At 37.7% G+C, this 22,105-nt stretch overlaps 1 protein-coding gene across 8 annotated transcripts in view; it reads right to left on the reverse strand.

Moving 5' to 3' along the window:
* The window catches only part of ANKS6 (ankyrin repeat and sterile alpha motif domain containing 6), a 43,479-nt gene that overhangs the window by 15,382 nt on the left and 5,992 nt on the right, over nucleotides 1–22,105 (reverse strand). For 7 of the 8 annotated variants that reach the window (XR_003397743.1, XR_003397742.1, XR_003397741.1 and 4 more), the window contains exons 3-11: nucleotides 21,207–21,251; nucleotides 17,468–17,672; nucleotides 12,979–13,085; nucleotides 11,372–11,520; nucleotides 6,273–6,483; nucleotides 5,583–5,632; nucleotides 4,570–4,773; nucleotides 2,582–2,747; nucleotides 1,749–1,918 (exon numbers count right to left, since the gene is read on the reverse strand). Coding sequence is in view for 5 of the 8 variants with exons in the window: in XM_026842193.1 (XP_026697994.1) it covers nucleotides 1,749–1,918; nucleotides 2,582–2,747; nucleotides 4,570–4,773; nucleotides 5,583–5,632; nucleotides 6,273–6,483; nucleotides 11,372–11,520; nucleotides 12,979–13,085; nucleotides 17,468–17,672; nucleotides 21,207–21,251 (1,307 nt within the window). In the remaining 3 variants the exon portion in view is untranslated. Of the gene's footprint in view, nucleotides 1–1,748; nucleotides 1,919–2,581; nucleotides 2,748–4,569; nucleotides 4,774–5,582; nucleotides 5,633–6,272; nucleotides 6,484–11,371; nucleotides 11,521–12,978; nucleotides 13,086–17,467; nucleotides 17,673–21,206; nucleotides 21,252–21,437; nucleotides 21,475–22,105 lie in introns of those variants that run through there. The other variant, XM_026842197.1, reaches the window with a different exon arrangement.

Genomic DNA, 22,105 nt, shown 5'->3' on the forward strand with positions numbered 1-22,105 from the left:
ATCTGCAGGCCAAAGCTCACAGGCACAGGTATTATCTCTTAATAGGCTAACTAATGTAAGTGGAGAAAAATAAGATTTTTCTGGGCACAGAAGCAGCTCTTTTTAAAATTATTTCCAAGATAAAAACAAGCTGAGAGGCACTGCTGAGAGTTTAATTAGAGATATATTGGTCAGACCACCTCTAAAAGAAAACGTATTTGGTAGCTGTTCAGTAGAGGGGACTTCAATGAGAGAAGAGAATAATAAAGTGGCTTTGTCTACAGAAGAGAAAGAGACAGATCATTTATAACCCAGGGAGCAGTTACATGGGAAAGAAAGGGAGAAAAGATTATCATGTGCCAAAGAAGCAGTATGAGTCAGTCCATAGCTTTTGGGGGTCCAGCAGTTAAAAATTTTAGCTCCCAATCTCATCTTTGAAAACCAACCTGTAGTTGCTTCTGAATCAGGACTGACAGATCAAAAACAAAGTGATTATTCAACGAAACTGTTTTGACATTGATAGCTTCTTTTCCTGATTTTTGTTCTCCAGAAATTTCAATTAAATCACTGAACTGAATAACTCTGTAGCTTCATTTATTATTGATATTTAGTGATTAAATATATACATTGTTTAGTGTTGCCATATAAGACATCACAGAACGAGACAGCAAATGTAGTGATTTTATACTCTGGCCATTTTTGTTTCTTTGGGCAGAACTTCAAGAAGAATCTCATGACAAGATGCAAGGAAAACAAAACAAAGCAAAACAAGCTGTTTGGAGATTACACAAGCAAGAAGTTGAAAAATTTTGCTCTTGGTCATGTATTCTAACATTTTCAGAATACCAGACCTTAGAACTAAAACCCCAAATTATGTGCTTTCTTTCTCTTGCTCTCTGAAACGTAATGTTCTTCTGTGTGAAAAAAAAACATACATTTCACAACAGTGTATGACATCATCTGTTATGATGTTGCTTTCCAACTTGTGTCTGTGCAGATTTTTAAGATTTAAAATCTTAATCCTCAAAAATTTTGTACAAAGCAGTTGTTGACTCAAAGTACACACACAAAAAAGGTCAGCTCATAAGGGTAAAGCTATTCCAGGAAATTGATAGGTAAATCAGATTATATGGCCTCCGCTCAAGAGCAAAACCTGACGTTGGTGATGACAACTTAAAGTTCATACTGTTTAAAAATAATACCTTCTGAAGCAGACTGGATCCACACATATTATTGTGGTTGGCAGATCCTGGTACAAATTGTCTCATATTCTGCACTCAGGTTGTACTTTCAGGGGGAAACTAGCTAAACCACTTTAGAGTACAGCCCAGGTGTCCCTGCCCATGCAGGGCAGTTGAAATTAGATGATCTTTAAGGTCCCTTCCAACCCAAACCATTCAATGATTCTAAGAATAACTAACTTTAAAAACTGGACTCAATCAAAATACTCAATACTTAGAAAGAAATAATGAGAAGCCAAAGTAACAGTGCAGACCTACCCTAAGATCAGGTATTAATTTACTGTTTTTAAAACAGAATGAAATAAATAATAAAGCAAAACCATGTTTTATTATTAGGTCTGACCTTTTGTAGACTTGTAATTAATAAACAGGTTTGTGGAGATGAAAAGTTTCCACAACTGTAACAGGTGTTCTTTCATTTCAGGCTGTACAATGTCATGCAGTTATATTTAGCTACCATCCATGACTGAGAGATGACCTATTAAAATTAGCCAGTTTGGAAGTACAAAAATTCACATTTATCTTTACCTTTACAACATGTCCATTGCCAACAATTTGAGCACAGTGCAAATCAGACAGAGTGGATGAAGGAGTTGACTGGACTGGACTATGCTGTTGGCTGGGTTTCTGTTCAGGTAAGCCTGCTGCTTTTCTTCTTTGGGCTGCAATCTGAGACAAAACATTATCTGCACTGCCACCTAAGAAAAAATAAATAAAAACAGAGTCAAGGAAACCATAATTTTAAAATATTTGTTAATTCCCAATTCACCTCTCTCCACCACTCACTTTCTTTTAAAAACTGACTGGATGAATTGTAAGCTTCAGACCCATTCCGCAGCCTTCAGGAAAGGGAACAAAAATCAAGCACAGAAGAGAGAAGCCAGCCTTCTATAGACACACAGAGCTGTCTTTCATACTCTTGCATACAGGTTTCACAAGCTGCTTCACCATATTGTCTTTACAACTGCCAGATACAATGCTTTAAGCTTTGTTTTTAACTGAAACCTGATTTTTATTTTAAACAAAAAGCAAGCAACATGGGTAAGACAGCTCTATGCAATGTATGTTGCCATGAGCAAGCATCCACCTGATCCATCACGGATGGACTCAATAAAATCAACATGTTTTTTTCTGAGACAGGGGCTAACCTTTCAGACTTCTATAACAGATGTGAGGCTTTTGTTCCCTTATGGAGGTGTCCAAAGTCCAAACCTATTACAACAGAATTTACAGAAGTTTTGCTTTTACAACAGTAGAAGCCCTCAGAAAAGGTTTAATATCTTCTACCATCATCACAAACGCTATTTTTTTCCCTGAACCAGATACAAATGAACTTATTAAAAATAAAAGCAGCACAGTACCTGATCTGTTATGCAGTTCACCTCCATGTCTGTTAATTCCTGCAATGTTATTTGATCCACCAGACGAATGGGGAGAATGGTTGAAGTTGTTGGAATTTGAAGGAGATGCAGGTCTTCTTGCAAATGTTGGTAATTTGACTGGTCTAGTACCTTTGCTAACAGATGTCTGGAAAATAAAAAGAAAAATAATTTTTATCTTTCTTGTTTGACCAAAATAAAGATGAAACTTCAATTATTTATTTATCATAGTTCTGGAAATTCCATTGAAGAACAAAAGCAATATCAGAAATAAGATTATTTTACATATACAAATATACTGAATATATATTTATCTAAATATATATATATTCAACAAAATAAATGCCACCCTAATGAAGGCATTAATTCTCTTTAACCCTTGGCCAACACAAAATGAGCACATACGATGCACCTGAGATATGCTACACACAGAGGATATGATGTATGGTTCCCCACAGCAGTGGGCTAAAAAAAAAAAAAAAAAAAAAAAAAAAGAAAAAATCATATGTGAAGCTTCTTTCCTGCAGGATCATGGTTTTGTCTCTCCCATCTTGCAAAACAGCTACCACATACTTCTCATCCATCATATCCCTGTTTCTTACTAGTTAAGCTCCAACAAGTGATATGAACTTTCTTTCCTTCACTTACATTTTCATATCCCCTCTAATCTAAACATCTACCTGCATCATTTTGTTGACTATTGTTAACTGATAACCTAGCTATACAGTAGCCAAACTCTCAGCCACATCCACATCCTCCTTCAGTTCTTTTGCTTTTACACCACTGGCCACTGCCAACCGTCTGACAAACAGCTCTTGCAGCTCAGCTTTTTCATGTTTCTAATCCTGTTGCTCAAATCACTTATTCCAAATCTAATTTACTAGGTTTCTCTCCTTCTGTTTATTCTCTTTAACAAAACCCTTATTTCCCCACAGAAGGATCGACAGCTAGTTCTCCCCTATTTCCCACTGCTCCCCACATTATATACGGGTGCCAATTATCCACTTCTGTTATTACATTTAACTTTTTTAGGATGATGAACATTGACCTTCCTGTGATCTATCACTTCCCTTCTAATCACCTTATTCTACCTAGATCACCTCTACTGGTATTAAGCTAACTTTCACTTAAAAAAGGAAGAGAGAAAAATATTCCTCCTAAATTGTTTTCATTATCCCATTTCTAGAACCGACATGAAATACAGTTCTGGACTAGTACAGTAAACTCTTCTCTACGGTTGGCTGTCAGAGTTTAAGGTCAGGGGAATAAGCACTTCTCCTTTTATCTCCTACTAACTAGGAAAGCAAAGGTTGTCAAAGTTGTTTTGCTGTCTCAAGACAAATGAGCTATTTTCCTTTTGTTTTGCATTTTCACTGAAAACATTGTAGAATCAGGCAAGCTTCTTCTCTAAAAAATAGAATTTGTTCAGACTTTTTCCCTTTTTACTTGCACTTTAAGGCTTCATGCCTTCAAGCCTACTTGATCACTAGCTGATACAATTTATCTATTATAAATCTTTCAGAATATTATGTCTATTTATGTCTCACTAGTATTTCTTCCCTCCCCCATCAGTTCCTAAAAATTGAGAAACTTTCCCCCTTTTCTTCTGCCCCTAGTCTTCTTCCAAATCAGAGCAGTTTCCACCACACTCCAATGACTCTACCTACTTTGGCAACTAAAATATATAGGTCGAACCAGCAGCCACCTTAGCAGTTTGCAAAAAAATTCATTAGGGCTTGACTTTATCCTGGTTAACAACAAACAAGTCATTTCATTTCATACAAAACTTTTGTTCCATTTATGTTCCTTCCACAGAGCTGGGTATTCTTCTTAAACACCGAGCTTAAAAGGATAAGCCACTACTGAGACACCAGATATAAAGTAATTTCTAATGAAAAACACAGGGTGGCTCACTAGTCAGCATGGCCTGGATATAATGCAGTATTTTTGTACACATTTTGTTTGCCTACTATATCAGAGTTCCCACTGTTGTTAAAATCGTGCTTGATTGCTCTCTGCGGCCAGGCAGTTCTCATCTGTTCAGCTTTGCCATCTTTGCTAAGTCGCGTTCGGTCGGAATTCCAAAGCTCAAAACTGGAGGGCGGTAAGAAAGGCGGTATCACTGCTTTCAGTTTATCGCTGGGCAGCCTGGTAAATGGAGCACTACTTCTCAACTGAGAGGGGAAAACAAAGAAAAGGAAAAAGAAAAGAGCCTCTTCTTAAGAAATATTACTGGGAGCTGATGATGTAGTTTCAAAATTGTATGTTAAATAAAAAGATGGAGACAATGCGTTTTTAAACAAAATAAAATGGAAACAAGACACAAAAGTAGTATTTGTGAAGATGCACTACACATAATAACAGAGAGAATGCAATGGACGTTCTGGCATCCATCAGTACATTCACTCATTTAGCACAATGCATAGTTTATTAAGTGGCACAAACTGTTTCTTCCTTCATTGGGCTGAATTTTGCATCAAAGTGATTTTAACAGGAATGTTAATTAATTTCCAAAGATATAACAAGGTAGTCCTCTCTGTTCCCAGATAGGACACCTGGAAACAGTGAACAACTGTCTGCTCCTGGTGTATGTGTTCTCCAGAAAGGAAAAAAAAACAACTGATTTGGCTCCCTGGAGTTCTGTCAGCCACATCAAAAGTTACCCAGTCTTCTTAAAAAAAGAACATAAAGGATAACCAGCCAAATTTAATGACACCTCCAGGGAGTCAGCATTAAGGGTATTAAAGCTACAGCGTAACAAAAGAAATAGAATACAACCAAACATTCTGAACCAAGTATTTCCTGGTTGCCTCTACTAGTAATATCTCACTTTCACACTGTCAGTTCCTGTCTAGTGACTATAAACAAATGACAGGTCTCTTTTTAATGGTGACTTGTATAGGAGATAAAAAAAAAATAAAAGTGATGGGAGCTGCATGACCTTCTGAATTGGGCTGAACATACCAAGAACACTGTGACATACCATGGTTGTCAATAATTCATCATCCTTTCCTCCTTTTGCAGTGTTTACACCTGAAAAATATATAAATGATATTTTACTGTTTACACGCTCCTACTTTTATTCTCAAAAATAATCTAATTGGTTTTATTCTCATTGCTCCTACTTCTATTGCTTATTGTTTTCAAACATTCAACAGATTTACCCTCAGTAAGCACAAAGAACCAAGATTTCCAGTGACACTGTCATGTACCTAAATTAAAGTTAGGCCAATAGTCTTATTTCACACCACAAACTGTGGGGGTTTTGCGTGGAGAACTTTATAATTTCAGTAGATGTGATTTATGACTTGGGATATTCCAATCTCTTTTTTCTCAGAATTAATATTTGTTTAAATAAATAGGGTTTCATTACACAAATTAGTTTATGAAAGATACTAATAACTTTTGAGTGGCCTGTCTACTGTCCAATTTAATGGTGCTTGCAACAGAACATTAACATGGTTATATCACTGTTTTCCTGCTTAAATGATGCTGCACTGAGTGTACAGCAAGATCAACAGTCAGGAGTACAAACATCTCTCTTTCTATAACTACAAATACATTATGGATCTTTTCAGTTGTATTAAGCTAAATAAAATCTAAATCAATAAATTAAGAATAATCTTGACTATCCCTCAAAAGCTCACTTCCCACAAGACAACTCTGGCTTTACCAGTAGCTTTATTATTTGTGATCCAAGCTGTAGCAGCGTCCAGGTTTCCAGAGGTGTCTGTATCACTCTGTGAAACTGCTTTTATGGTAGAATTTAATGATGGTTCAGGCTCATCAGGAAAAGGCACAAACTGATTGGAAGGAAATCCATGGCGCAATGTCTGAGTCAACTTCAGTTTGCGGAATCGATTGGACATCCTGCTCCACCAGGACTAGATTGATAAGAAGACACAACAATAAAAAAAAAAAAAAAAAAAAGAGGAAAAGAAATGTGCTATTAAGTAATCCTTACAGCAGCAATAAATGTGTCAAGGAGTTTTTGAGATAAACTACAAAAGCAATGTTGAAGTGGCTTGCAATTATCAACAGAATCCTTCACCATAATTTGTATGCATAAGATTAATCTCTTTCTTTTTTTTTTTTTCATCTGTCAAATGCCTTACAATATTTCTCCACACTATCTAGAAAGACAAGGTAGATAAAAGTATTAGGGCAATTTGAATAGGAAATTTTTACAGCTACATCGCAAATAGTTAATCTGCCCATTAACTTCCAATTTCACCGTGTGAAAATTTATATATTCTGCTTTTTAGAGGTGTGCCTGGAAATTTATCCAATCTGTATGAAATCTTCTCAAGATTTTAAAAATCAGTGTCAAACTGGAAGAGTTCTGACAGTATTCCTGTCAGACTAAAGATCCACAATCCATACAATTGCTGCCATACAGATAACTTAAACCCTGCCAGACTAGAAAGACTATAAACTGAAAAAGAGCAAGGCAAGAAAGTATCAGCTGTTAAAACAACACAAACCTTAGGACTACATCTACAACCTCCATTCCATTCACATATGTCGAAACTGTTACATGAAAGGACCATCTTTGCTCAAAATTATCCAAGTAGACTTACACATTTTCACAGGCAGGCGGTGTAAGATGCTTCAAGTATTTAGCAGGGCACTTCTCTAGACTATACAAGATCTACAGGTTATATTAAGAAGACCCAAGCAATCTGTGTTAAAGATTATGTATCCTGTAGGTAAGTAAATTAGATAACTATTTTCTGATTATTTCTTAGTAAAGCTTCTTCTTCCCTTTCTGAAACACTTTTTTTAAAAAAAGAAATAGTCATGTAAAAGTGATGATACTTCATCAAGTCAGCTTTATGTGATAACAATCCAGGTAACACACTCTCCTAGTTTACTTTTTATTCTTAGCCATTCCTTCTCATCATACATATTCCTCTCGCTCCCTGGCATTTAACATTTTTCAAGTGCTTACTGATATATGTGCCTTCACAACTGTCATACAGTAGAAGTAAGTAATATAAACTGTAAACTTATTCCCTGTAAATCAATCCTTCTAGCAGATGATCATTAAAAAGATCTTAAATCTGCACAGAGCATTAGTAATGGATGGAGTTCTTAAGACCTTTGTATATCTTTGGACCCATAACTAATAAATATTGACATTACTTTCAGCAACAAAGACATGATGAAAAAAGGCAACAGAGACAAATAGTTCTGAGAAAGCAATAAAATCCACACAGTTCAGTGTTTATTCACCTTTCAAAAGGAACTGAAAGGGATAAAAAAAATCTATCTAGTTCTAACACAGAGTACAATGAGCTTACAAAAGAAACTGCTTGCCCAATGCAGTTTTGTTCACTGAAGCTAGCTTGCTTCTGTAACAAAGATCACTTCTAAGTTCCTATCATCCTTGTTACTCTTCTTCACAGTGCTTCTGCTTGGATACCATATGCTCACACCACAAACTAACCCAAAATGGATTAAGTACAGCCACTGTTACCATATAACGAACTACTGCTCTCAACAAGAAAGGCATAATAACAGAGAGGTTCATCTTGTCCTCTGGCATGCAGAGTATGGTGGTCTGAGCTCTGGAGTTTCCAGGCTGCTGCTGCTGCAGAAGGTTGTGGCCTCTCCATATACCCTACCACATCACACATACACAGAAGCTGCAGTAAGGGGTTTTAAACTAGACCGAAGCAGACAAGTAATAAAAATGAATTTGTGGTTAAAAATAGTGTCTGTCAAAAGGCTGAAATCTAGTAGCAGTGGGAGAAGGCAACAGTATCAAAGAACAGAAAAATGGTGTTGCCACTTGAGAAATACCTTAGATATCTGAAACAATATTAGAAGGGAAAGAATAAGGTGAAGAACTTGAAATCTCTGCTCTCAAACAACTTTAATCTAAAAAAGAAATTGAATGTGACAATTCACAGTGCTCTAATACTGACATTGAGAGTATAACTTGCTAAAGAAGCCCAGGCAGGAAGAAAAGAGAGGAAATAAAATTTTTGCATATACAAAAGACAACTTTGCTTTTAACTCCACAAAACGGTGAGAAGCAAAGCAGTTAACACTTCCTGTGTGAAAGGCGTAAACAAGGAGATCATGGTTATCCACTACCTAATCAGTAGGTAAAGGTACAAGGGCCTGTATTATACATAAATTACAAATAAAAGAAACACACAACAAAATAAAAAATTTACTTGTTAATGACAAAAGTGATCTAACAGGAGACACAGAAAAGGGTTTTTTTCAAACTTCAAAATCAGCCTACTCTGATCAGATATTTAATATGAATACCATTAACAGGAGGAATGTAAGAATGAATGTGCATTTGCTTAAGAGAGTAAGAACATTTAAATGATCTTACACAAATTAAAACCAGACAAGACTGATTAAAATTACCCTGGAGTAATTATAGGCAACATGACCTCTGAACAAATAATGATTATCTTCAAGATAACAAGAGGATGGCAGAAGTTACAGAAATCAATCAAAAGACAAATATGTCACCACCCTTACCCCAAAGAGGAAATATGAAAAATTACTGAAGAAAAAGCTTAACTTGAAAGGATATAATGGAAAAAACTTCATATGTCACCACAGCTCATAACAGACAGCTGGCATGGGTTTGTTGGGAATTAATCCCACCATATCATTCTCTCCCTGTGATGGAATACTGTTCAAGTGGGCAGAAGGGAGAAAAACTGTAACACAGCTTGACTGTAATAAAGTTTTTATCACTATTCCATGTAACATCCATCGAACAACTGAGGAAAATATGGTTTAAATAAAATTGGTATAGGGAAAGCAGCATAGCCAAAACACATATTAAGAGACAAATCACCACCAATTTCATCTCAAATTGGGAGATCATACTTCGTGGAGTGAAACAGGAGTTCGGAAATGTACATTAACAACAGCAACAATGAAACATATTTTGCACAATCTATGGAAGACATCTATCTGGGTAGTTTCATTAGTACCTTAGATGCTCTAAATTTTAACACTGAAAAATTGACATTATTTAGTAGGGGTCAAGCTGACATGTAAGAGGAAGAAATCAAGTGTACAAATTCAGAAAAGGAAGTAAATGGCAAAGCAGCTGTACTAAGAAAAAAAGAAAATCTGAGTCATAACATGGTACATTGTCTTTCAGGTTACACACATATATATATATATATATATATATACATACATATATATATATATATATATATATATATATGAGAACTATACAGAATACAGTTTCTGATGAAAAAGTGCTTGATTAAGTCTTAACTTGTAAACACTGCAATATTTTGTAGTTGAGACCAAATACGTAAACATGCTACACATCAAAACACTAAATTTCTGTCATACTCATGTGTACATCTTTATCATTGACAAGTCTTATATTTTCTTTAATTTCACTTCATAATCTCTTCTGACACTAACTCAAGCCTCTGCATCATAACACTGCAAGAGCTGCCATGTGACCTGTTGATCTGTATTCCATAAAGCCAAAAGCTGTTCTGACAATCTCCCATGTAAGTAACTGCATTCTTAAATAGGTCCATCTGAATTCATACTGAAGTTGTATCATATCAAATAAAAAAATAATCATATGAAAATAACTACTTGTTGTTTCACAGTTAAAACTGCAACACAGATTTGAGCTAAAGTAAAACTTTAAAAGGTCTTTAAAATTCATGTCACCAATAGCCTGCAAACTATCATGTGTGTTTCCAAGGTCCTGATACTATTTCCACTAAAAATGTGAGATTAGGGACTCGAGAAAATTCTAAGGTATACCATAATCAAAAATTATTCACCTAAATAAACAGCAATGGCAACAACAACAAAATAATCTAATACTTTTCCCTTCTTTTTTTGCAAACACACAGCGTAAGTCACAATATCTTTAAGTGGCATGCACTTTTTCTGACTCTATTTCCTACTGGACTACTGCCAATTTCAAGTAAAGATACAGCATGCCACTGTGAACTGCACACTCTTCCACTTGTCATATTAAAATCTCTGCTATGATCGTCTTAATTTTCAGTGCCAAAAGCCTGTTTCCATTTATGGTTAAAATAAAGTCTACCCTCTGTCCTAGAAGGAGACAAGAGATACAGCCTCTAAAGTCTCTTGGGCTGTCCTGCACAGAGTCCCAGGAGCATTTTCAAGTACATTACCAGAGCTTCAGTTTCCTTCCTACATCATCCTTTCTTCTAGAGTCTACTAAATAGCATAGAAATAAAATAAAAGAACTACCACTGCAATTTCTACATAGAACAACATATAAATAGGCAGCTTCTCACTGTGTTAGGAGACACTAGCCAAATTCCCTTAACACATCCACTCCAATTTCAAAACAATTTTTTTTTTTAAATTAGTAATGAGTATAAAACCAGGCTACTAAAGATGGAGTACATTTGGATTTTAACGGCAAATTTAAAATTAAGATCATAATGGACATTCAGTTCCAAACTTATGAACATAGTATCTTCTACTACTTAATTAGGGGATCTGTTTCTAGGCACTCAAAAGCTTCGATGCAAACTCTTCCTTAAAAGTCTTCCCTTTGCCTTGCTATCTGACCAAAAAAAAAAAAAAAAAAAAAAAAAAAGCTGAACACACGTTATATTTCATAAAACCAGGAAGTGCTGTCAATGAGGAATTCAGACAATACACCCCCAAAAAACCTGTTATGCATTAGATCCAAAGTACTCCTTAGCAATTACTTTCACTGCTTCATACATTACAGGAAACAATCACTGGTTATTTATTAAGAGTGAATATATTTACCTTTAGACCTCCTTTGTCATCTGGCAACATTGGGACATTTAAGGATTGCCTACTTCTAGAACAAGGCAAAGATGATCTGTTGTTCAGTTTATTCTTGTCTTTGTCTACTTGCATGCATGCTGATGCCAGTAACCGTACAAGCTCTGTGTCTAAAAGAAAACAAATTAAGGTAGTGTTTATTCTGTTTTGCTTTCCCAAATTATGACTGATAGGCTGACACTTTTCCTGTAAATCCCACATAAGCAGTAATTGATCCACCTCTCAAACACAAAGCCGATGAACCCCCAAAACCTCCTCTCTTGACCTAGGGTTTCCCATGCCTTTTTCCCCGCACAGTGGGCTGCAGCGTTACCATCACCTCTCTAAACATATTTATCAAAATGAATGAGCATGCTATTCAGTTGGAATCAGTCATGTGTGACCAAGTGAACTGCCTCCTCTCGCACTTTGCTGAAGAACAACATTGTGATGCTCCCTTTTCTCACCTGACACAGAAGAGAGTAGAGAAAAATGAATATTCTTTCTTCAAGCGTAGGTTGCAGAAAAGAAGCTTGAAATTAAATCCCAAAGAGAAAGGAGATGTTCAGCCTGGACAATGAAGGGGCTGAAAAGACATGGGAAGAAAAAAGGTGGACAAAAAAAAGTAAGGAAAAAAGAAATGAAGAAAAAAGAATGAGCATGAGATGAGGACAGGAAAGCAAAAAAAAATAATAAAATATGTAAATCTGTATTTTATACAGAAGTCAGGAAACACTTTCAGAAGGGCAGACAGAACTGACCTATATATATACTGACAGGTAACAAGATAAACTACTCTGTCATACAAAAAATTAGTTATGAAATAATTCACTGTATTTATTTTTTAAATTTCATACTATTAGTGATCTACTTTTGACAAAGTAAAGGTCATCTGCTAGTGACCAAAACCACCACAGTAAGTAAATACAGAGAAAATAAACATTAATTCCATCAGCAGTAGAGTTTTTTGGCTTCAGATAAACCAATTCAGGTACCAGGCAAGGTTAGCAATAACAAATTATATAGGCTAAACAAACCACAACAAAAACTAAATGTGTTTCATTGAAGTCTCCCCAAAATGTGCTGCCTTTTTCTAAAGCACTCCCATAAAAGCAACCTGAACCCTGAAGTGTGATTTACTCTTAGCCTTTACAGACCTAGTGGGAGGTTCAGCCAGGAGTCACTAGTTTTGTTCTGATTGCACTCTTTGTCCTGTCCCTTTACTGCTGTTTACTGAGCAGAAATTTCTAGCTCCAGTTCATAGCTCTGTGCTAACGACACTACAGAATACCTGGGATACCACAGTCAAATGCCAGTGAACTGGCTCTGGTGACACAAAAACCACATTTTGGAGCATCTTCAAAAACAAAGGCCAGAGGAATGCACAAAATCCATTATCCCATAAATGTATATAATCATCTAAACAAATAACTCACACCCCACCATCTTCAGGCAGTATCCTTTCTTGGTCCAGTGCAGCCTGGACCTCAGAGGATACTTCCTAGCAACTTTAATGTATTTTCTAGATTGGAAGGGATGTTCATCTGTTTATGTTGTACATTTCCTCCCTGCTCTTTGAAATAACGTACCTGGATCATTTAGCAGCATTATCAGGTCAAAAGCTGTGTATCCGTTTTTTGCACGAAGATTGACATCAGCTCCTTGATTTAACAAATACTTTACAACATCTTTGTTTCTTTAAGGGAAGAAAAAAATGCATTGCTCATGTTATTTTTTTTTTTAATAAGAAATCCCTAATACTCCATTTTCATCCTTTTATACCACTGCTCCTCAAACAGAAATCAGGTTTACCTTTTCTATACCTCACCAAGTCTAAAATTTGTTCACAAGCTATTCAGAAGCTCTCGTCATTCCTTCGTCAGTCACTGTTTACTCACTATGAATTACACTAATCAACATTCAAAAAGTCAGCCTAAAAAAACCTAATCTGAACAGTCAGTTTCTTAAACTGACCCTTTTGAATTGACTCTGGACTTGTTGCCAAACACCTTTCCAGTGACAAGCCATTAATGCCTAGAGCAAAAAAGCAGGTGGAAAGACAAAGGTCAGTCCAGTTGTCACCATGTGCCATCACTTAATACTTCAACACAACTTCATATTCAGAACAGGTAAGAAACCATGTACAGAAAAGCCAAACTGACTGAAGATAATTTATAAACTCCAAACAGTACTTCACTTTAATTAGAGATATAAATTATACAATTAAGAAGGCACATTATCACTTGAGCTGTTTAAAATGCAAAGCCAATCAGAATTAAGAGATGACCAACACAAATACTTTCCAACAAAAGCTCATAAAAGCTACTTGCATGCAAAGAACTCACCATCCCATTCCCATTAGCCTCTTTCCCCTCTCATACACCTGAATAAATAAGCAGGCCTTGCCTCATGAGTTAAAAACAATACTGTAATTCAGTCTGCAAAACAAGCAAACAGGCAACAAAGCTAGGGAAAATGTATTTAATACAAAACTCCTCTTGAGCAGAGACTGACCTTTTATAAAAACAGACATGCATAGGCAACACAGAGCAAAAATGTTCTTAAGTAGCAATAGGTGACTGCAAACTCTAATATTATCCCAACCCCTCCAGAGCATTACTTCTTACTGTACAGAGCTAGTTTTCACTTCTGAACTCACTCCAGATAAAATAAACCTAAAATGGAGGAGGAAGGTTCCTTCTCCCTTCTAACAAAATTTCTGCTTATCCTCACCACAGCTCCTCTGCATACTTCCCACCACTTTTCCTCTCTTCCTTAAAATTGTGTCATCCCCCCCTCCTGCTTTCCAGTCCTGCACCTTGAAGGCACAGAGACACAATCCTTTAGTGCTCCTGGCTCACACAGACCTTGCTTGCTCCCTCCTTTAAACCAGAAACCCTTCATACCACTGTTACTTCTGAGAAAGTTGAGGCTGTGCAGAGATTTCCAGTTAGAAAAATTCACAACTGGCCCATGCTGACCAAGGAAAAAGGCTAGAACACAAGTACAGAGTTACTCAGTTTTACACAGGGTTCTTGTACATTTTGAGCATTTTGGTACAACACAATTTGACTACGGTAGCTCATGTAACATCCATCTATAAGAGAGGAAGAAAGGAGGATCCAGGAAACTATAGACCTGTCAGCCTGACCTCAGTACCAGGGAAGGTCACGGAGCAGGTCATCCTGAGTTCCATTAAAAGTCATATAATGGACAACCAGATAATCAGGCCTAGTCAGCATGGGTTTATGAAAGGCAGGTCCTGCCTGAGAAACCTGATCTACTATGACAAGATGACCCGACTACTGGATGAGGAAAAAGCTGTGGATATTGTCTACTTGGATTTTCAAAAAGCATTTGACACAGTTCCCCATAAAATTCTCACAGAAAAACTGGCTGCCCGTGGCCTGGATGAGTGAACAGTCTGCTGACTCAAGCACTGGCTGGATGGATGGTCCCAGAGAGTGGTGGTCAAGGACCTAAATCCAGCTGGTGGCCGGTCACAAGTGGTGTTCCTCAGGGCTTGTCGTCGGGACCATTTCTGTTCAACATCTTTATTGATGATCTTGATAAGGACATAGAGCGTATCAACAGTAAGTTCGCAGATGACACCAAGTTAAGCGGGAATGTCGATCGGCATGAAGATAGGGAGGCACTACAGAGAGACTTGGATCTGTGGGCCAACGCTAACGGGATGGGCTTCAACAGGGACAAGTGCCAGGTCCTGCACTTGGGCCACAACAACCCCCTGCATGGCTACAGGCTTGGGGAGATGTGGCTGGAGCTGTCTGGAAGAGAAGGATCTGGGGGTTCTAACTGACAAGCAGCTGAACATGAGCCAGCAGTGTGCCCAGGTGGACAAGAAAGCCAACGGCATCCTGGCTTGTATTAGAAATAATGGGACCAGCTGAAGCAGGGAGGTGATAGTCCCCCTGTACTCTGCACTGGTGAGGCCACACCTGGAGTACTGTGTCCAGTTTTGGGCACCTCAATAGGAGAGAGATCTCGAGGTGCTGGAGCGAGTGCAGAGGAGGGCAACGAAGCTGGTGAAGGGCCTGGAGAACAGATCCTGTGAGGAGAGATTGAGGGAGCGGGGACTGTTCAGTTTGAGGAGGAGAAGGCTGAGGGGAGACCTCATCACTCTCCACAGCTACCTGAAAGGACATTGTGGAGAGGTTGGTGCTGGTCTCTTCCTACAGGTGATTAGTGACAGAACAAGGGGGAACGGCTTTAAACTGCAACAGGGGAGGTTTAGACTGGACATTAGGAAAAAAATTTTCACAGAAAAAGTGTTGAGACAGTGGAACAGGCTGTCCAGGGAGGTGGTGGAGTCACCATTCCTGGATGTGTTTGAGGGTTGTTTGGATGAAATGTTGGGGAATATGGTGTAGGGGAGAACTTTGTAGAGTAGGGCTGATGGTTGGACTCGATGATCCCAAGGGTCTTTTCCAACCTGAATGATTCTGTGACCAATCACTAACACCCACACTACCAGTTACTAATCATAGTAAAACTTTACAAAGCAACTGTATTCCTGCAGCATTCTTGCTGCTCATCTATTGATCCAGATGTCCCTGGAGTCAGGCTTACTAACGTTATTTATCTATGATGACAGAAAACATTGGGAGTGTTTTACTGATGCATTAGAGAGGCTATGATGCTGGTGTTATCCTGGTTGACTAAGGGTTATCTTTTATCCTTTATGGACAGCTCTAAATTTCCAATAAGCCAAGTCCTTATTTCCAGGGCTGGGATATTCTTCTGGTCCTATCACTGAGCTGGTGTCCTTTACTTTGTTTTACTTAAGCATGAACAATACCAAAGTCTCCAGTAAAATGCCACTACCTCAAATGTTAAGTGTCTTTAACAAAATTAATACAATTTCATACTATAAAGTTTGACTGATTGATGTAATAGGGAAGAGGATCTTTATAACACAGTCCTCCAGGAAACTGAAAGGGCAGTATCTGAACACATACAGCACTCAGCTGTGCTTTGTACTCCCACAAACAAGAGGAGTGCTTGAGTACTGTCAAGAGGACATGCCACCAGCCCTGCACATCACTTTCTGCTGACTGTTTCTACTGCAGCTGTGTGCTGCGGTTGCTGCTGCTAAGCAAAATGGCTGCAGCAGAAAAACCTACCTTCAAGCTCTTCTGTGAAATGCCTATCACTGCTAACAGTACTGCACTGGTGAGGAAGCAGATCATCTCATCTTCTGTAGGTCCCAGGAACTACTTCAGAAAATTTTCACAAAGCAATGACAACTTGACCTCCTATTTTTCCCCTATGTTGCACTTTCACGGTACAGTGAGATCTGCTGACTGAAAATAGAAGCTGGAGCAGAATATCTGCATTTGTACAACTAATGTGAGCATTATCAGGCAGTGAAGTGAATCTTAACCTTGCTGAGGGCCTTGTCTACAATGGAGAAAAGTTCATGTTCCTAAACAGAATATCCTGTATTCAGACAATGCCAAGTATGTGACACAGATCACATGTGAAGTAACAAGCCAATTTCTGGGGCCTGACTCTTAAGTGCCTACCTGCATTTATGAAGTAGCTTTAGAGAAAATGACAATCAGTTCTCCAGTGGGTGCATTTCAGAAAACTCAAACTAAAGGCTGAAGAGAGGAACATAAGAATAGTTTTAAAACTGGAAGATATGGCACATAGAAGGGTGATTTGCCTTGTAGTTTCACAACTTGATCTAGGCCTACAGCCTTGACAGGAGGTGATACTATCTTAAAAAACACTAAAAAACATCAAAGAATGAAACTTGAAATCTGCACCAAAGTTCCTAGTGCCTGCCTGAAACATTATGTTCCCAGCACTTACTGAGCAAGATTCAAGTTCCCAAATGTGCCACTCCTTCAGAAAACCAAATGGCATTCAGGTTCATCTGCTCTGAAAAGCTGAGGGTAGTGCAAGAGTAATGGAAAAATGTGATCACAGGTCTCCCAATTTCCTGTAAGACCTCTTTGATTCCAGAGTCAGTATCAAAAACATTTCTTTTATTGGTATGTAAGAAGAATGAAACTTCTTTACTGCTAAACCCAAAGAGAACATCTATCTTACCCGTGGTATGTGGCCTGCATTAGTGCCGTCCAGCCATGAACATTATCCTGTTTGTCAATATCAGCATTTTTCTCAACAAGGAGCTGAACAAGAGGCAGCTGTCCAGTTACAGCCGCAATCATTAAGGGAGATGCACCGTCAACATTGGTAATATTGACCTGACTTGAGTCTTCGTCAACAATCTCTTTAACCAGCTGAAAGTTTCCTGCAAAACAGTGATAAAACATAATCTACATGAGCAACAGAGAACTGCTAAGCCACTGAATCTGTATTTTGATTTGCTGAAATTGGTCTACATTTAGTGGAAATAAGAAATAAAGTACAAGAGCAACTGCCACACTAAAGCTAACTATTTGTGCTGATTTGTCTTTTAGATAATCAGTACATCTTCCCAGGCTACATAAAATTGTGGTATACACATGAGACACTGTTGTGCCTCATTTTCCCAACCTGTACACTTACAATACAACCGAATTACACATTTCTGAAATTAACAACTAAGCTATAAAAGGCTGTATAAACTGCAGTGCATCCCACATGTGAAGACACAAGTAGGGTATATTTCTATTAAATTGTCGTAAGATCACGTCATGCAAGGAAAATTGATGATGCTGAGACACCATGATTTGTCCTTAAGCAGGATGAAGATCCTTATTCCATTTCCACAGGCTGAAAACACAGAAAGCAACAATTCTAGAATCAAAGAGAGTGGGTACAAAGGCACGCTGAAAGGTGGTGGACAGGCTATCCCTTGCCTTAATCAGGTAGAACAATGATCTGTATCACATTGGCCCATAAGTTCTTCTTGCAAGGGTGGTTCACTGATTCTAAAAACCTCTATCAACACAATTCCACAACCTCCCAAGAAACCAATATATTCCAGTCCTCAATTTTCTTATATTCAGAGAGTTTGGAATTTTTTAATTCTGCCTCCAATACTTAAACTAAATCGCCAATATAAAACTTCCCTATTTCTTGCTCAAGACTACTGCATTATTCCTGTCATCTTTCTAGTTCTTTAAAAGTTAACCTAATGTTCACATAAAGAGACAGGTAGTCACTGAGTTCCTGTCTAGATTACGAAAAGCAGTACAAAACATGCTACTGAAAATATTTTAAGCAGGGTGGGTTTATTTCTAAATCTTAACAGAAGTAGGAACAAGCACTATGTACAAAACAGTCAGGGTTATCTTGAGTGCTTAAGCTCACCCATCTCTTTTTTGATGGCACATGGCAGACAAAAGTAAGGAAGTTAAGAGGAAAAAGAGATCTCTGTGACTAAACATGTACCACCATAGGAACAGAGGCAAGAAGCAGCAAATCATCAATTGCCATGCCAATGGAAAAATTCTCACCTTTAAAAAAAACTTCAGATGGTAAACTGCTTCATGACATGGGCTGCCTTCAACTCAATCATAGGTATGAACATTTTCCTTGGAAAAACAATCAGAATCCCAGAATCCCTGCAGGCACTTGAATGCACTCACTGAAATGAACACCCACCCATGCCACTCAACTAATTTACTGGAACAGCAAAGATACAAAAGCACAGAACTACTTTTTTTATGTCCCAATTTAGTAAAAGACAGCAGATAGCTTTTTTAACACGGTCCCGCATCACAGACTTTGTTAAATAGAAACTGTGGAACCTACAGAGACTCCAGGATTGACTTTGAACTCTGGCCTGGACACTTCCTAACCCAGTGAGCTTTTTTTTTTTTTCCACAGTGCTGCCATCCATAGCCAAGTATTTCAGAAAAAAAAAAATAGTGTGCTGACCAGTATTCATTTGGCTTCCTCCCTAAGCCTCCTTCCGACCCAGCACTAATGTTTATAGATCTCAAACTAAAAGTCACAGGGGTACAAGAAGAGCAGCTGAACTCTCTAAAATCTAATAGACATGAGGCTTTTCCAGGAACAGGTTTTTGTGGCTTAAGTGTGAAGAGCTGACATTTAAGAGAGTGCTCCTGATACTGCTATCTATCACCTCTTTCTTCCCCACTATTATGTCTGCCCATTTCTAGTTTTGGTAGTCTGAAAAGCCATAAAGTTCCTGAGAAAGTGACTTACAATGGTTAACTGAAAAGCAACTGTGAAATTGTTGTATCAAATCCAGGATGAGATCTGAACACTAAGGCCAGGCTTGACCACTCTGAACACACCTCTAACTTTTCAGTAGGAATGCAGCCACAATAAAACTTGGAAGACAATTGTTGATTTAAAGATGCACTGCTGAAACCCATTTGAACAGATGCTCAGAAAAAAATGGCATTTTCCTTCACAAAAATCACTCATTTGCAAATAATAATAGTAATAATAAAAAAGATCTAAAAATCCAACAGAAACTGTGAAAGTTGCTAACTCAGAGCTCTCTTCAGGATGCAGCTCCCTGTTGAAAGCAAGGTGAACCATAACCATACCAAAGGCTTCATGATTATGTTAGTCTGGAGTGGGTACATGGACAAAAAAGTCGGAATGTGAAGGAGGTGTGCTCAACTCTAAAGCTTACTTATTCTGTATGCACGTACCACAATCAGGAGGGGGAGATCCAACTTTCAGTGTGCTATGATCAGATTTTCTGTGCCACAGACATAGAAAGTACAGCACCAGTAAGCATTATTAGGCTCACTGCATGTGCAAGGATGTACTACCAATGTTTCCTCACTGTCTGGGGCATTTTAGTCCCAAGTAAGGGCAGACTCACTGGATAAGAGACCCCCCCCTTCGGTCTCATGGGACACCTCTCATGGCTTCACTAGATGTAAGATTTAATCTCACATAGGAATGACATCTTCCAATATTTGGCAAAAAAAACCCCAAACAACAGATGCATCAGGAACTTTACTACCAAGTGACTGGTTTTTTTTTTTCTGACTGCTTATATTCTAATACTGCTGGCAATACGCTAAACATGCTATCGTGCTATCAAATAGCTGAAAACATTTAAATGGCAAAATACCAACTATAAGAGCAGGAATCGGGTAAGATTCAAATACAGAATCTCTCTAGCCTGTCAAAGAGATTGGAAACAGTGCAGAGTTTTCTGACCTGCAACAGTACCAGGAATTTCAGCAGGTACTGAATAGTCTTGTTTCCCATGCCAAAGCCATCAGATAGTAAGCCTCAGGCCAAACCCTTCCCTTCAGCGCTTTTTCCTATGCTGGAAGATCCAGGAAAAAAGGTAACCAGAAAGCAGCCTGCCATCCACTGGAGTGCAACACATCACAACCTGAATCAAATTTAAGTCAACAAGATGGCACTGGGCTCTTTCTGTTTGCCATGGAACAGTTTTACCAGTTGTGTGCTCATGAAAGCCACTCTTGCTCATGAGAGAATAGGCAAAATCTGAAACACTCTTTCCTTGAAAGAACTTTAAAGTACAATACTCGTATTTTTTGCACCAATTAGTAATTTTGTTTTCATATTTCAAGTTTATGAGGAAGGACAAAACCATCGTATTAAAGGTAGCATGGTCTTGGAATAACTGGAACTACTATAACAGATCATTTTGGCATGAAGAGCACAACCAAGAGTACATAAAGATCTTCTCATATTGGAACGTGAAGAAAAATAAACTACAGAAATAAATGTATTTTTTAAATTAAAAGAAAAATAAGAAAAAAACCCAAAAGTCACATATAAAACCAGAATATGTCTTGGATTCCCATATGTTAGCAAACAAACATGCTCTGAAATTACAAGAACCAGAAGTGATGAAAAAATCCTGTTATGTACTTACCTAATTTCAAAGCGTGAAAGACATCAGGTTGCCTCTTTTCTGTATCTGGAAGAAATATAAATATTTCTCTTAGAAATCATAAAAAAAAAAAAAACCCTAGTAATTTTTTATAGCAAAAACTATTTTCAAATTTACATAAGGATATTATATAACATATGTTTAGACACACATTTAATAAGAACAAAGAATATACTGATAACTTTTTTATTCCCTTTGGGAAGAATGACTCACCTGTATGGTTCTCTGTACAGAGCTAACACTGCAAACTAGAATAAAGCACCAATACAGGCTTTTGACTTTCAATTTCCATTCTCTATCAGGAAATTGTATTTGGAAACTTCTGTGTTTCCTTCCTGGAAGACTAAAATATCAATTAAAGAAACTCAGTATAGTTCTGTGGTCTGGTGTAATCCTCCACACAACAGCAAACACTCAAATCGCACAGGATTATTTTGAAAAATGACTCAAAAGGAGTTTTATAAACTGTCCGACTTTTATTTCCTCTTGAATATTGCCAGGTTAATTTGTGACGGTCACAAAATAATAGTGACGATTTAAGTACACAGCTTGCGATTTCTGCCTTAATCCTTTAGCTCCCAAATCACCATTCCCATAATAAAACCTGTAATTATTAGAGATTTTTAGTATTTTGAGTGAAGGATCATTCCTTTGACATGCCTTCAATTGCTTTGAAACTGCTGACACTAGGTAAGATGAGGAAAAATAGTGACGTATTTTGCACCTTCCACTCAAGCCTGAAAAATATATCCTCATCCATCTTCCAAAGCCTCACTGACACTACAGAATCAATTGGGTAAAAAGATTTCAAGGAAGACAAGGTGTTGAGATTTCCTGAGCCAAATTCTGCTGGTTTTAGACTACAGAAAAATTAGTTGTCA

This window comes from Athene cunicularia (assembly GCF_003259725.1).
Source record: "Athene cunicularia isolate RWA chromosome 2 unlocalized genomic scaffold, athCun1 chr2_part1, whole genome shotgun sequence".
NCBI lineage: Eukaryota > Metazoa > Chordata > Aves > Strigiformes > Strigidae > Athene > Athene cunicularia.